Source organism: Colius striatus, chromosome 7 (assembly GCF_028858725.1).
Source record: "Colius striatus isolate bColStr4 chromosome 7, bColStr4.1.hap1, whole genome shotgun sequence".
Classification (NCBI taxonomy): domain Eukaryota; kingdom Metazoa; phylum Chordata; class Aves; order Coliiformes; family Coliidae; genus Colius; species Colius striatus.
In genome coordinates, this window is record NC_084765.1 from 4,224,879 (window position 1) to 4,239,891 (window position 15,013).

A 15,013-nucleotide genomic window follows, 5' to 3' on the forward strand; every position below is an offset into this window, starting at 1 on the left:
TTTGATCCTGTATAGTCTTATGCCCTTATTCCTTCTCTTTAGTTTGTGTAAGGATGCTACTTGCTCTTAAAATGAATTTATTGGTAGCTACTTTGTAATTATACATAATACTGTCTTCTGATGAAAGCAAATGCATCATGGTTTTAATGTATTCATATCTTTTCTATGTCTATTCAGTGAACGCTACTTTTACTTCTGAGCTGGCTGTGGTTTTGCTTTTGTACATTTACAAATGTACCTTGCATTTGTTTACTATTTAAATACCAATTTAATTTATTTTTAATCTCCTCCCTTCTCTCAAATTACAGCAAAGTGTATCTATGGAGGCAAAGTGCTAGCAGAAGGTCAACGAATATTAACCAAGAGCTGCAGGGAATGTCGAGTAAGTTTCATTTGTATAAACTTCTCCTAATTTTAAATGTACGTGTGGTGTTGGAAACTGACAGTGATAAGTTAGTGCATTTCTTTAGGCTTCCTTCATGCAAATGTGACATCTGTTGTCTTCAAAAGGTGACTTAGAACTCAAAGCTACAAATACAAAACCAAAGCAGGAATATGACCATTGCAGGATCTTAAAAACATGGCCAAAATGTCTTGGAGGAGTGTTTTCTTTTATCTTTGTTTCCATGAGTGCTAGAAAGGCAGCAGTATCTTGATTCAGTAACTAATTTCAGCCAAATTGCTAAATTTGGAAGCCTTTGCTTATATTATTCCAGTTACTCTAGATTTTCCGTAGTATTATTTAAATTATATGTAGTCCTGGTAGTAACTGAGGTAAATTACTAAGTATTAAACTGGACAAAGATGTTTCTTGGCGAGTTCATAACACTTAGACAACTACAGTCAGTATTTAAGAACACAGGTAAGTGGAGACTGTGTTAGGTGGGAACATTCAGGGAACGTTAGTGCATATAAGAATGTGCTACGTGGTGACAGAAAGCAGTTGTTGTCAAGACTAGCCTTGGAAGCAGAGAGGAGTAGTAGGTGATTATAAAAGGCCCGTTGCTCTGCTGTGTGGTTTTTTTTGAGAGAGTACATGTTCTTTAAATATGATTTATCACTTCAGAAAGGCACAGCTATTTGCTCTCACATGTAATTTTCAACTATTTTTGGGTTTACATCTTGTTGAATTTGTAGAGGGAGAAGGGTGGCAAAGGGAGGCTTACAAATCTTATTGGCAGATCAGTATGCTAGAACAATTATGAAAAACATTTGGAAAAGATTACAATGATCTGGTTATTGTTGTGCTTGTAGCTGAGTGTACAGAGTAGCAATTTTATGTTCTCTAATGGAAATGGACAATAGCTGGTTGCAGATGTTGTGAAAGCAGCTCGTTACACAGAATTACTTTACGGGTGCTAGTGTTTAGCTGCATGGAGGTGCTCAATGTTGTGTGTACAAATACGTGGGCAAGGTCATTGCCTTGAGGACAGACTAAGGTGCCAGTTATTTATAATATGACATAGAATGTCTATTCGGGAGGGAAGGTGCGTGTATGAAATGAGAAGAAGAGGATTTATATCTTAAAGTGAGAGTGGAGAGAGTGATCTGAATCATATCTATGCAACTTTTCAATACTGTAAATAAGTGTTGTATTCCTTGCTATGAGTAGGATAATACATTGATGAACATTAAAAGCAAATACTGATCATCAAATAGCTGACAGATTAACAATGACTAAAATAATTACAAGAGCTCTTGTATTTTATTTATTGTTAAAGGAAAATGCTGTGGCAGGGCTAATGGCTGTAAGATGCAATTTCTGTCTTAATGGAGAGTATGGAGAAGTATTGAATGGAGAGTATTGATAGGTATTTGGAACAGCAAATACAGTACCATGAAAAAACAATTGGTCCATGTCTCTAAATAAAATTCCACAGATATGTTCAAATTTGACTGGCAAAGCTGAGCCATTCTGACTCAGGCATCAGTGTGTTCTTATCTCTGCTTCTATGAAATGATGTGTTTCCAGACAGAAAGCTTATTGGATGTCTCTTCAGCATGACCTCTTAAAGCTGTAACCAAAACACATCCTTATGTACTGCCTCAAATAGGTAAAGGATGAATGGTGATGAGTTGAACTGTGGCTGTAGTTGTTTCCTGTCCTGTGCAGGCCTATTGCTGGACAAGATGTTGTATGAATAAAGGAAGAGATTTGAGCTATGGAAAGGATAAAAAAATAATGTGGTTTAATTTTCGAGACTTGAAAAATGCATCAAATTTTGAAGACTGTTGATCCATGAAGGAATGCAGTAGAGGGTACACATCAGCTGTCAATTTATTAGTGTTGATAAAGATGATTTAAAACTCTTTGGGAAAAGCTCTTCTATCTGTAAAGGAGGATATACTTGTAGATGGTGTAATGTCAAAAGGATAAAGTTGGTATTTCACATTTCTACTTGAAGATAGATATTCTTTGCAGAGGTACTGATCCAAGTTTAAGAGGCTTTTAACTCTGTATTTTTTCCATCTAACAAAAATAATAATACTGATGGATCCACATAGATAAAAGATTTTCTTCATCAGGCTGTAAGTAGGGTTTTTTTTAGTTCAGATAAAAGCATTTTTAGTCTGGATTAGTTATGATGCACATCCTCTTAACTGTAAGCACAGCTGTTAGTGATGGACAGTCATTCCCAGCTGGAATCCTGCCCACAAACACTTTCTAGATTAATCTACAATGACACAGTGACACAAGTGCACAAGTTTTTCTAAGAATCACACACTGATTGAGGTTAGAAGGGACTTTTGACCATCACCTTGTGCAGTCCTGCTGCTCAAGCAAGACTATCTAGAGCCATGTGCCTAGGACTATGTCCTGGGGGCTTTTAAATATCTCCAAGGATGAAGTCTCCACAACTTCTTTGGGCAACTTGTGCCAGTTCTTGGTCAGCCTCACACTGAAAAAGTGTTTCCTGATGTTCCGATGAACCCTGCTGTGTTTCAATTTGTGCCCATTGCTTCTGATCCTGTCACTCACAACCACTGAAAAGAGCCTGTCTCTGTTTTCTTTGCAGCCTCCTTCAGGTATTAATATGCATTGGTAAGATGTCTCCTGAGTCACATGTTCTCCAGGCTAAACAATCCCAGCTCTCAGTCTTTCTGCCCATGAGAGATGCTCAATTCTCTTACCCTCACGGCTGGTGTGTCTCCAGTTCCATCTCTCTCTTGTACTGGGGAGGCTGGCACTGGGTTCAGCACTCCAGGTGTGGCCTCGCCAGTGCTGAGCAAAGGGGAAGGACTGTATCCCTCAATTTGCTGGTGATACCTTGTTACTTCCTTGCTGCAAGAGTATATGACTGGCTCATGTTTACCTTGCTTTCCCTCATGACTCCCAGCTCTTTTTCTGCCAAGCTGCTTGCTAGCAGGGTGACCCCAGCACGTGCTGCTGTATGCGGTTGTTCCTTCCCAAGTGCAGGGCTTTGCACTTGTTGAACTCCTTGAAGTTCCTGTTGTCCCATTTCTTCAGCCTGTTGAAGTCTTTCTGAAAAAAAAAAAGCAAGTGTGTGCTTTGAAAAGCTGAGCCATTCTGCGTTCAACAAGCGGTTATTTTGGTTTGTGGATTTCATCAGTGTGGTCATGTGGCTCATTTGAAGTAAATGGAAAGAATTCTATGCCTTTTGTTGGACTGAGAGTTTACTGCTGATCAACTGACTATGGGTTAATGCCTGAGAATTATATGAACAGGCATCGTAGCTGGACCATTGGTTTGACAGCAAAGGGAATAAATTCTTCTTCATTAATACTGGGAGCTGGCAGTCAGAGAGAGTCATACACATGCTAGAAGAGGTGGACAGGACTCCACTGACTTTCAGGAAGCTGAACTAAAAAGTTATTCATAAAGAGCAATGTGAGTGACACCTAAGAACTCTATTTAGAACTTTCTCCTGAAAGGCTGATCAATAACAGCTGAAACAAGAAGAGGAGGAAAAGGCTTCAAACAACAACTAAAATACAAACTGACCTTATGTTAAATCTTGCTATTATTTTTCCAAAGCAGATCATCAGAGATGAACTGTTGATGCTTTAGATTCTCACTGTGTGTCACCAATGAGGCTTACAGCCAATCCTTTTTTATGTACTTACCTTTGCAATTACAAGAAATTTATTTTGTTGTAAAGTTTTGACTCCAGATCTCAGTCTTTGTAGATTTTGTCACAGTTGGAGCTTGGCTTATTTATTCCAGAAGAGTGTCTTTTTGACATCTATTTCTGTCCAGATTCTATGACTACATATGTGAATTGGGTATAAGAAGTTAGTAACATTTCTAAGACTGCCTGAAGCAATAATTTGGAAGTGTGAACTGTTCTTACTTATCTCAGTGGATAGAATCTGAAATCTAATGATGATAATTCTTATAATTGGATCTGTACAAGTTTTTAACAAATTGATTTTAATCCAAAGAGTAGTCAACGTCAGATGAGTTTAATTGTTTTAAAATTGCATTACAAATATGTTTGATTTATTTTGCCAAAATGCAAATTCTGTGAAAATGGGAAACTTAGGGAAATAAAAGTTAACTGTGGTTAAATAAATAGAATTCTCATTTTATGCTTTTTTAAAAAATGTCCTTATGATTCATTAAAGAAGGTGTGAGCTGGGATTGACTTTGTCTATAGCTTTTTGACTCAACCTGATCACCGATTTGACTTTCATATGATTTTTTTGCCACATTTTGGACCAGATTTGTTGTCAGTCAACACTTCTTATCCATATGTTGACATACTGTACCCTTTCTGCTGCAGTTGTCTTGTCTGAGCCTGAACAGGTGATGAGTTATAGCCACAGCTTTTCCAGCTGGTAGTTTGATAACATGATAGTAAATGACGGCTCCGTGTGTCTGGTTCTTTTATCACCTTTGCTGCTGCAGTTGCACAGACAGCCATAGGGGATTCCTCCCTTTCACTTACGGAAGGGAGATCAGAAGGAGACCTAATACCTCCATTAACTTCACTGTTCTTGTGTGGGCACTTGCTTCAATGGTGCATACTCTGTGTGATGTTATGGGGACATACCTTTTTTGCTTCTTTTTTTAAAAAAAAACCAGAAAACCTGATGCCTGAAGGTCTTTTTTTTAAAAAAGAGAACACCCTATTTTTTCTGACAGCAACTGATGCAACTTGCCAGTGATGACAATTGGGAAGCAATTAAAATGACTTGACTCTGCTTAGCCTTAAGATAGCTATCTCGGGGACAGTGATTTTAGAACAGGGAGTTTTGTATTCCCTAGGTCAGCTGCACTTCTCACTTGTATGTCCTGCTGTGTCACTTGCACCTTGTAGACTCAGCAGGCATTTCTCTGTTCGTAATCATGTAGAGCAGCTTAATGGTGTTGGAGCTCATTCTGGAGTCTGAAGTGATGTAGCTGAACCAGTGTGGCATAGCTGATGAGGTTAATAGCCAGCAAAGACTTTTCCCTGCGCTGGTTCTGGCACCTGAGCTAGTCTTTTGGCATAGTGTGGCATTGCATTTGTAGATAAGAAAGGAAGCTTCTGGCTAGCAAGGCTGTTTCTATATGGGCTGTTTCCTAATACAAGGTTAGACACATGGGTATTGTCAATTTAATCTGTTCAAAATCATGTATCTGATCTCTCAGACTACAAGAATCATGGCTTTAATAACTTATTTTGCTTTTTATTTTTGCTATTGATTTTCCTCTGCTTTCTTAGCCCTAGATGTGTTTAGATCATATTTTTAAATTCTTTTTTTCTGCAATCACGATAGCTTGAAAATGTAATTTATTTCTTTTAGGAGAGAGAAATTCTTTTTCCACTTTTCATTCCACCTTCTGAGGAATCAGGAAGAATATTTTGGGAGGAGTGGGGACTAGACTCATACTAGATGATATATTGGCACTATAGCAGTCTGCCTGCTTTCTTAGTGGAATTTCACAGCCCTTTGGAAAATGGGATTTCTCAGATGTGGACAGTCCTGTGGGATAGTTATTGTAACTCTTATTGAGCAAAAATCCTGGTTGTTAGTTTCTGCTGTTTGCCAGTTTGCAGTGATGGCACAGCTGCAGAAGGGATGCTGAAGAGGTAAGTTATGGCATGAGGAAGACTGGAGGGAATAAAGGAAAAAGAGAAGCTGTTTTGGGACAAGATGTTACAAAACCACTAACTGAATAGCAGAACAGCTGTTGGTCTGGAGGTATGGTGAAGCTGATTTCCTGGATAGGAAGGAGATAGAATAAAATTTGGTGTAAAATCTCCCCAGTAGGCCTCTTATGTCCAGTCCTACTCTAGACCTATCAGAAATCAAAATAATAAAAATATCATGACCTTGGCTTAGATTTTACACAGCACTTTCTATGTGAATACCTTAACATGGGATTTCTGCTTTGCCATACCTTTCAAGGACCTAATTTTTGTTATTTAGGTGATCAGTAATTGTAAAGGAGACACGCACTTTTAATTGGACATAGCAGAGCAACACACACACACACCCCATCTGGAAATGTTGGTCTTTTATCTGCTGTTTTGAGTTGAGTAACTTCTAAGTGAGAACATGAAATAAGAGGAGTAAACTTGGACTTGCATAAAGCAGGAAGAGTGTCTTAAACAAAAACCTGGAGTGAAATTCTTTAATTCCTTCAAATATTTGGAAGAAAAACAACTAGACTTGGAAGCAACATATTAGGAAAAACTACTGTAGCATTTTAATCTTAAATGCCTATTCCCCCCCCCCCCCCCCTTTTCTTTCAACTCCAGGCATAATAATGTCCAAGTTCATTATTTTCCATGTAAAGAATGAAATTAACTTGCTATTTACTAATTTACTGGTGGTGTCACTAGGAATTATCAGAGTTATTGATGGGAAATTGATGTGATCCTTGTCATTGCACATGTTTTCATCAGTGTCATTTTTTAAATGTTGTTTATTTTCAGAATGGAGTTTTGGTAAAAGTAACAGAGACTTGTCCACCGTTGAACTGCTCAGAAAAAGATCATGTTCTTCCAGAGAACCAGTGTTGCAGTGTTTGTAGAGGTAAGACAGAGACTGTGCATGCTTGGAAGGAATACAAGTGGCTGATTAAATGGGGGAATACATTGGCAGGAGCAATTCCTTTTGAATGAGATATTAGGTCCTGCTATAAACCTGAGACCATAATTAGTTGTCATTTAAAACCAGTCTGTGATACTCCTTTGTGCAGAAGACTTACCACATACAGAGCCATAAGTGCTCTGAGTTAGAGGGGGAAAGGGGAGAAAAAGATGAGTTGGAGGAGAAAAGGCCAAGTCTCACTTCTTCTGAAGGGGAATTCTGATGTTTGAAAGAGATATTTTATGTTGGTGAAGCTTGCAGCTACACTGAATGTACATGGTTTTGGAAAAGGATATTTAAGCTCTCTATGTAAAAATTACAATAATAATGTTAGGATTCCAGTATTTGGAGGTTGATGTAGATCTCGGTGCTCTCAGAGCTCATTTCTGAATTAAACTGAACAATTACAGGATAAAAATGAGAAAATAACCTTAGAACCCAGAGCCTTATTTTTCCTTGATGAAATGGGGTGTTGAGATGGAGGTTCCTGTTGCTTGTTCCCTTTCAGCCCTGTTGAATCCTGGTTGCATACTGGACCAGGCTGAAAAGGCATAGCTGGAATGTTAATTGACGAAATCCCCTTAGATGAGGAAAACGCAGGTATCACAGGGCTGGAGAACTGTAACAGACTTTCTTCATAAAGTGTTAGAATAAGCATTCTCTGTATATATATGTGTTGTTCTTCTGTTCCTGGCTGTCCCCTTGGTACTGAGTCGTAGCTGATATTAACAGGAGCCTGGTATCTCAGAGCAGGATCTGTGTGTCAGCCTCTAGTGATGCACCTCAGAAATTTAAAGTGACAGTTGTACCAAATGAGTGTTACAAGCTTCCAGCATTAAATGGTTCCTGGGACCTGCAGGACTACTTGTCTTGCTGGTGTATAAATTTCTCCAGTGTCATTGTAGATGCCAATGGAGGGGCTCTGAAGCTCTTCCTTAGCCAGCGAGTATTACTTAATATGCGTAGTTAAATATTTACTAAGGCCTTGAACTTGCCAGCACATGCATGTGGTTGCAGGGGCCATCACATTTGAGACTACTTACTGGATCTTGGTTCAAGAATATACACATAAAATTTTTCAAACAGTTTCTAGAAACATCCATAACTATTTAAGCAAGCAGTAAATGTTGCTGCTTTGTCCCTCAGAGGATTTGCTGTCTTAATGATACTTCTTAACAGATGGCCCAGTTTGATGTAGTACAGTACTGAAAAAATGATCTTCATTACTTACAAGCCTTAGAAATCTGAAAGCTTCGAAGCTGATGAAACATAAGTTCTGTAATTATGCAGATCTGTATTATTGTTAATGATAGATACTATTTTTAGATATTCATCCCCAAACCGGTTTTATTATTTATAAAATAGCATGAATATGTATACTTAGGTGATGGTCTGCAGAAGCTAAGCAAGGAATTGTACTTGCACTTCCTATGAATTCTAATACATGGTGCTTTCAAATTGAGACATTAAACTTCCACTTGAGCTAACTGCTAAAACTGTACCACCTCCTCTTGTATTTCATTTTTGCTTTTTAAAAGTCTTTTGAAAATTATGCCTGAAGATGTGATTAATTTTGTCAACTTGACAAAGACATAAATTGAAGTTAGCACTCCTAAATTGCTTTTTATGTCTTGAAGTAAAATATATGCTACTTGACACTTTTGCACACAGCCTGAAGTATATAATGTTATTATATATAGAGTGCTAGTGTTAAAAATACTCTCTGATATGGCAAGCAGGCCATAGCTTCTGGTGCTGCCTTGTGCCAACATGTCTTACTGGAAAACAATAGAGTCTTTCTTTGTTTAGCAGTAATGACCTCTTTCGGAGAATATATTCAGCTTTTATTATCCAAGCAAAACTAGTGAGAAAGAAATGCTGTAGTAAATATAGTGCTGAGTAATCAGCATTTGTTGGAAGACCCCATGTATTATGTGCAAATATCACATTATATGCATAATGATACAGATAATTCTTTGCATTAGCCCATGACTAGGCCTTTAGTCAGCAGGATGTTTAGGAAGCATTTGATAGTAATATTAAATGAGAAGAATAATTCGATGTAAACTTCCTCAGTGCATACTAGTGACTGGTAGATTCTGTTTTGTATTTGATACTGTTTTCTTCAGTATCTAGTTGTGGAACCAGAAAACTTTTGCTGAATTTCCTGTTTGGTAGAATTATAGAATACCTTTGTGGAATTGGGCCAAGGGCAGGAGGTTTGCAGCCTGTTATTTTCTAGCTGCAGCAAAGGAATTTACATTTAATGAAAGGATAAATGTGGGGATCAACAGAAGGAAAAAAAACCACAGAGAAATATGGAAACTTCATGATGCTGTGGTATGAGACTGTACTCTCTTCAGGGATTTCTGCAATATCTACCAGAGTAATAGATAAGTGCCTAAAGTAAAATAGGATATGAGAGGAGAAAAGTAAATATGAGGTGTTTATGGTGATGGAAATTGTGAGTCAGCAAAGGGCTTAGTTGAATACTGTAATGTAAACAGCTGGTGGGCTTCCAAGATAGTTGTTACTATTTGTAAATGGTTAGAAAAGTAAAGAGAGCAAATAATACCTTTTCTTCTTCAGATTTGTTACATGTATATTGCAAAAGCTAATATATTGCTAAAAGCCAATTTATAGATTTCAGTGAAATGATTGTGTAAGGTGTACAGCAAGGCAGGTGTAGTATGGAAGAACTCTGCTGACAGCTTATGTGATTTGATGTACTTGAATACAAAAATGGGCCTCATCAGATGTGTGAATGTTCTAGAGAGCATACCTAGTTTTACTCTTCATCTGTGTGCTTTAATAAAAATATCTGCTTAAACTCTGTGCCTACTTCATACTTTTCAGCAGGACAATGTGGTATTATTACACTCTCTTTTTAGGCTTACAGAAGTTATAGTTAATTTTAGATTTTCACAAAGAATCATTGTGTAATAAAAGATATATTTTTACTACTTTTTTGAGAAGCACACATATTTCATACAGCATGCCTGCTACTTCTTTACAGTCCAGGGACAAATCTAATACGAAAAATAGCATCATAAAAGTGTTTTATTGTTCCCTTTGGCTGTTTTTCTCCTTGCCAAAGACATTATATAATTTTGAAAGACCAGACTTTTTCTGTTTTGAATGAGTGATTCAAATTAAGTTCCATGAGAAAATCTTGATGTTACGCTTACAGTTTTTGTATGTAAGAATAGCCTGAACAGCCCTAACACCTTCATTCATGTTCTCCTTAAAAGAGAGATTGTGAGGAAATAATAAAGTAGGTTGGTTTCTGGAAAGTAATTTTTGTTTGCTGTCCTGTGGTATGGTTTGGCTGGTGGGTTTAGATTGCCTGCTGATCCTGGATAGCTGGAAAGGGAGGATCCTACTGATGAGCTGAAGTGTGCATTTTATGGCAGGGAACAACATTTAAATCTAAAAATGGGGTGTCTGCCACCTTTGTTTGTATTACTTTGTTTGTTTCAAGGAAGTTTTTATTCTTTCAATTAGAGAATCAGAAGACTATTCAGATAGCACGTTTCTCATTTCTCCCTATCTAGCTGTGAAACAGTTTTGCTTTTTTGGACTCACTCTCATTTGTTGCTGTGAGGTCTATGAGATATGAGTTGTTTCAAGGTTTTAGATTTATTAGGGTTTCATGGAAGTTGATAAACAGGAATTAGTTTATTTCTAAACATAATTAAGGGCTTACTTAGGATTTAAAGAGCTCTGTATTTGAGGAAAGAAAAGAAACTTTATAAGCTTGTTAGGCTCTGCAATACCATTATTCTAAAGCACACAAATAAGCAGTGTGTAATAAGGTTTGTACTGATACAGCAGCTTGAAAGAATTTATGAAGTTGCTGTTTTATGCCAGACCACTGAGTTCTGGGTAGTCTGTGAAGGTGTAAAAGCTGCTGTTCCAAGTGCTTCATTGCTCGTGACTCATTAAAAACTGATTCAGATCATGAAAGGGCATAATCGCTAGTGCAAATTTATGACTCTTGCTAGGAGTTGTCCTCTAGATTTACTTTACACCTCTGTGTTCTAACTGTGGGGTTATATTGTAACAATAGGCAAGATTTTACGGTTGAAATTACTTTGAACCTTTTGAACATGGCTGGTGCTATTAATGGAAGCACCATCAGTGTTCCTTTTGAAAGCCTCTGAAATTGAAATAGTGAGGTGAGAGTTGCTGAAGGGTAGCTTGAACAGCAAAAGAACAGGGGGTTTACAGTTTTGGAAGTGAAGTGGTAGGAATGTCATAAGTAGTACAGAAAACATTACAGATATTATAAGGAAAGCCTCAGAAAAATTAGAGGCATATTAATGTTGCCTATAAAAAGAATGAAAAGCAGGAGGAGGTAGGGGTATAAGATAAATTGATTCCAGTTGTAGTCTTGAATGAGTTCTTGCATTCTTCAATCAATATTTAAGCCAAATTGCCAAATATGTTAGGGACTTAAAGAACTGTGTGACAGTACTAAATAGCTTAGCATGCTGCTCTGGCAAAGCTGGTTCTGAGAACCAGAACCTGAAGGTGTTGGGAAATGTGGATAAATAAAAGCAATATTCAAGTGTCTCAAAAGGGAATAAATGTTTGATTTTAGCTAGTCTGACTTGGGATCACTAAACCTTAGCCAGCTGTGGAGTTCCTGAAGCTGCAGAAGTGCTACTTTTCGGTCTGCTAGCATGAAGTCTGATCTTTTTCATAATTGTCTTATAATGACTGTTGATAAATGTACTACAGTCGGAAGAAAGACCTGGAAAGATATAAATACATTCTTAAGAAAAATTGAAGCTAATATTTATCAGTTTGGATAAAGGAAGAGAGGAATGTTATCAGAAATGTTTGGGGAAGGAACAGAGGTCATCAGGCCCATCAAAACATCTAAACACACTCTTCAGTACTTAATTCCCCTGTTGGTAGTATCTAACTGTATCTTGAATGTCTTGAATGACTTTGAAGGACTGTTGTGCACATTTATGACTCTGTGTGTGTATGTGTGGGGAAAATAGTTTCTGACATCTGTTCTGAATGTGTTTATCTGTAATTTTAATTCATGCTCACTTGCCTTGTCATCTGTGTTGGCCTGAAATTAGTTTATATTATCAGAACTATTTAAGATTTTGTGTGCTTCTGTCAAATCCTCTCCAATTGCCTGCTTGCTCAGATGTGATGATTCTATTTTAAGCCATTTCTTATATTTAGAGAGGAGCAGCCTGTCTCAGATAAGACTTTACTGAATATTCTAAAGTAATTCAGTTATTTTAACCTGCACAACTGGATGCATGCACCCCTGGTTAACATGGAGAGATCCTACTATGGTATTAATGGGTGGTTTTGCCATCTCTGTAGGTATTTTAAAGGAGCTCTGTAATACATGTCACACCAAAGAACTAATCAAAATTAGATGTTTGCGTTCTTTTATATTCTGCATGCTTGGGGGATAAGTTAATTGCTCCCATGAATAGGTTGGCCGTGAGTAGATTAGTATTTAAGTTGGTGCTTACATCCTTCCTTGTTTAGCCAGGAATATAAGCATGGTTATCTCAGCCGGTGGCCCTGTGTGCATTCCTGACTGTTTTGCTGAGTAAGAATGAATGAAAGTATTTTAAGTTAGATGTTGTATTAGGATTGTTAAATGTGAGAGCACAGCTAAGTTATTTCTTCACATTACAGTCCAAATATGAGGTGGCCTTTATTTGCCAGAGGAGCAGGAAAATAACTCAGGCCTAATATGAACTAAGATAGAGTAGTTAACATTTTGTCCCTTTCTTGACTTAAAAACCCCATCTGGGGAGAATGCAGTCCAGGGTCTAAGAAATACAAGAACAACATGTCCTTGGTATGAACCTCTTGGCTCTTCCGAAATGCTAAATATGCATCTTGATTGCAAAAGCAAAGTACTTGGAAAAGCCTGTGATCCAATCAATGGTATGCCTTCTCTGAACAGAGGCACAATGAATCTGCTTTTCTCTACCATCAAGGACATATTTTTTTTCCTGATAGTAAGCTTTAAATGACATTTGTTTTGTAAAAGCTTGGTAACAGTGTTGTAGCACCATGCATGCTCTTAACAGGAATGCCTTCCACTTTTCACTTAGACACTGAACAAATTTTATGAAATGCTGTGGGAAATTGAAGTTGAGTCACTTTTAGTCAGCATTTTTAAAAGCTAGGAAACAGTGCTTCACAGGTCTTTTATAATAATAAATGCCAAGACAATCTAGAGGTGTAGTAAGTGTCCTATCATTGTGTATTCCTAATGAGAAGAGAACAATGCAAAATTCTTTAGAGCTTCTAATTATGCCAGTTACAGAACAGGAGTGATTTTTCTTCCATGTTCTTTTAAAAGCCTTAAAGCTTGAAAAGCATGACTATCTAGTTCTGAATGGAGTCAGTTCGTTTTCTGAGTTGACAACAAGGGAACAAAAGCAATGCAGTTCTCTCCAGAAGTTTTTTTTTCTTAAGAAGGTGACAGCTGTAGTGGTAAAAAACGGATAGGGTAATCTACTGATGAATTTCAGAAGTGTCAAATAGAGTGGAGAAATCATGGGCCCGTGATGTGATACTGTAAACTAATCAGCACCTCGAGCTTGGGAGGAAGTGCTATTAGAGAAAGTGGTTGATCAGGGACTTAGGACTTGTGGTTAAAGTTAACACTTAAAAGCTGTTCCTTTGGCTAATTGTGTTAAATTTGCCATGAACTAATCACAAGTTAAAATAAAGAGTCTAGAAACAAAGCATTTTTTTGGTGTAGAAAGCTATATAAGAACTAATTGTAACTAAAATGACGAATGAGAGGATGTATAAATATTTATAGATAAAATAGAAATAAATTATCCTGAGACAAGAGTAACAATCCACAGTGGTGGTATTATTGTGGTATTTTTATAGTGCCTAGTTTAAACCACTGATAAATTACATTGGTTCTGAGTAGTAGTAGCTACCAATAATAATAAAATATAAAACAAGTACTGTGTATGAGTTCAAAGGGGAATTATTGTTGTAAATAAACAGGAAATTAACAGGGGTGTCATAGTCTTAGGGGAAACAGTAACAAAGGAAACGTTAGAAAACTTCTCTTGCATTGTATCTATCATGCCGATAGAATAGTAATCCTGCTTGGGGAGTATAAATTAGATGCTGAATGGATAAGTTTGAGGAGATGGGTTCCAGTGTTCAGTTTCGATTATAATGATAAAGGTAAAAATGAGAAGTCAACTACTGTGATTGCATAAATAGCAAAAAGACAGTGTAACTGTGCTCTGGTTTTTACCAGTATAAAGTGTACTGAGTCTTGACAAGGCTGTATCTGGAATACTTGAGTGATTTTACTGGACTGTGAAATGAATGAAGACTACAAGGGATATCTGCAGTTTTCATTAACGAAGTTGGTTCTTTTTTGCAAGTTGGGTTACAATAAAAGAACAGGCTAAATGAGCACAAGGATGATACATTGATTGTTAATAAAGTCAATCTGAAGGTTAAGTGTTGTATGTTGACACTGAGAAAGTGTCCTCCTTGCTCACAAGTGTTACACTTTTTGAAAAAATGACCTCACAGCCCAGTGCTAGATGCTCAGACTCTTAAAGCTGGAGTGTGCTTAAATGGAAAAAGAGTTTTGAATTAGTAGATAGCTTAAGTACATGTTTAAAAACAAATAACCCCCCTCCCCTCAATAAGCAACAGCTTCAGGATATACCCCTGTGAAAATGCTCTCATTGTAGATGAAAACTATATTTAGCATAAGCTAAAGCCTTCCGAGGTTCCTAAAGAACATCAAAGGAAGGGACACCAACAAAGATCTGAATCTGGCATTTAGGTCTTAAAAGTCCAACTCATCTTTTTCATAGTTGTCTTTAGGGGATGTTAGGAAAGTTTAGGGTCGATGAAGTAGAACATTTAGTTTCCTCCTTTATGACCAAGAAGAATTGGCAGAAACTGTTCTTGTATTCTTATAAGTGCAAAT

The 15,013-nt window shown here is 37.2% G+C and overlaps 1 protein-coding gene across 1 annotated transcript in view; it reads left to right on the forward strand.

Moving 5' to 3' along the window:
- NELL1 (neural EGFL like 1) overlaps window positions 1–15,013 on the forward strand; it is a 281,494-nt gene that overhangs the window by 76,309 nt on the left and 190,172 nt on the right. Inside the window, exons 10-11 of the mRNA XM_061999665.1 lie at window positions 309–382; window positions 6,888–6,987. Coding sequence (XP_061855649.1) covers window positions 309–382; window positions 6,888–6,987 — 174 coding nt within the window. The remainder of the gene's footprint in view (window positions 1–308; window positions 383–6,887; window positions 6,988–15,013) is intronic.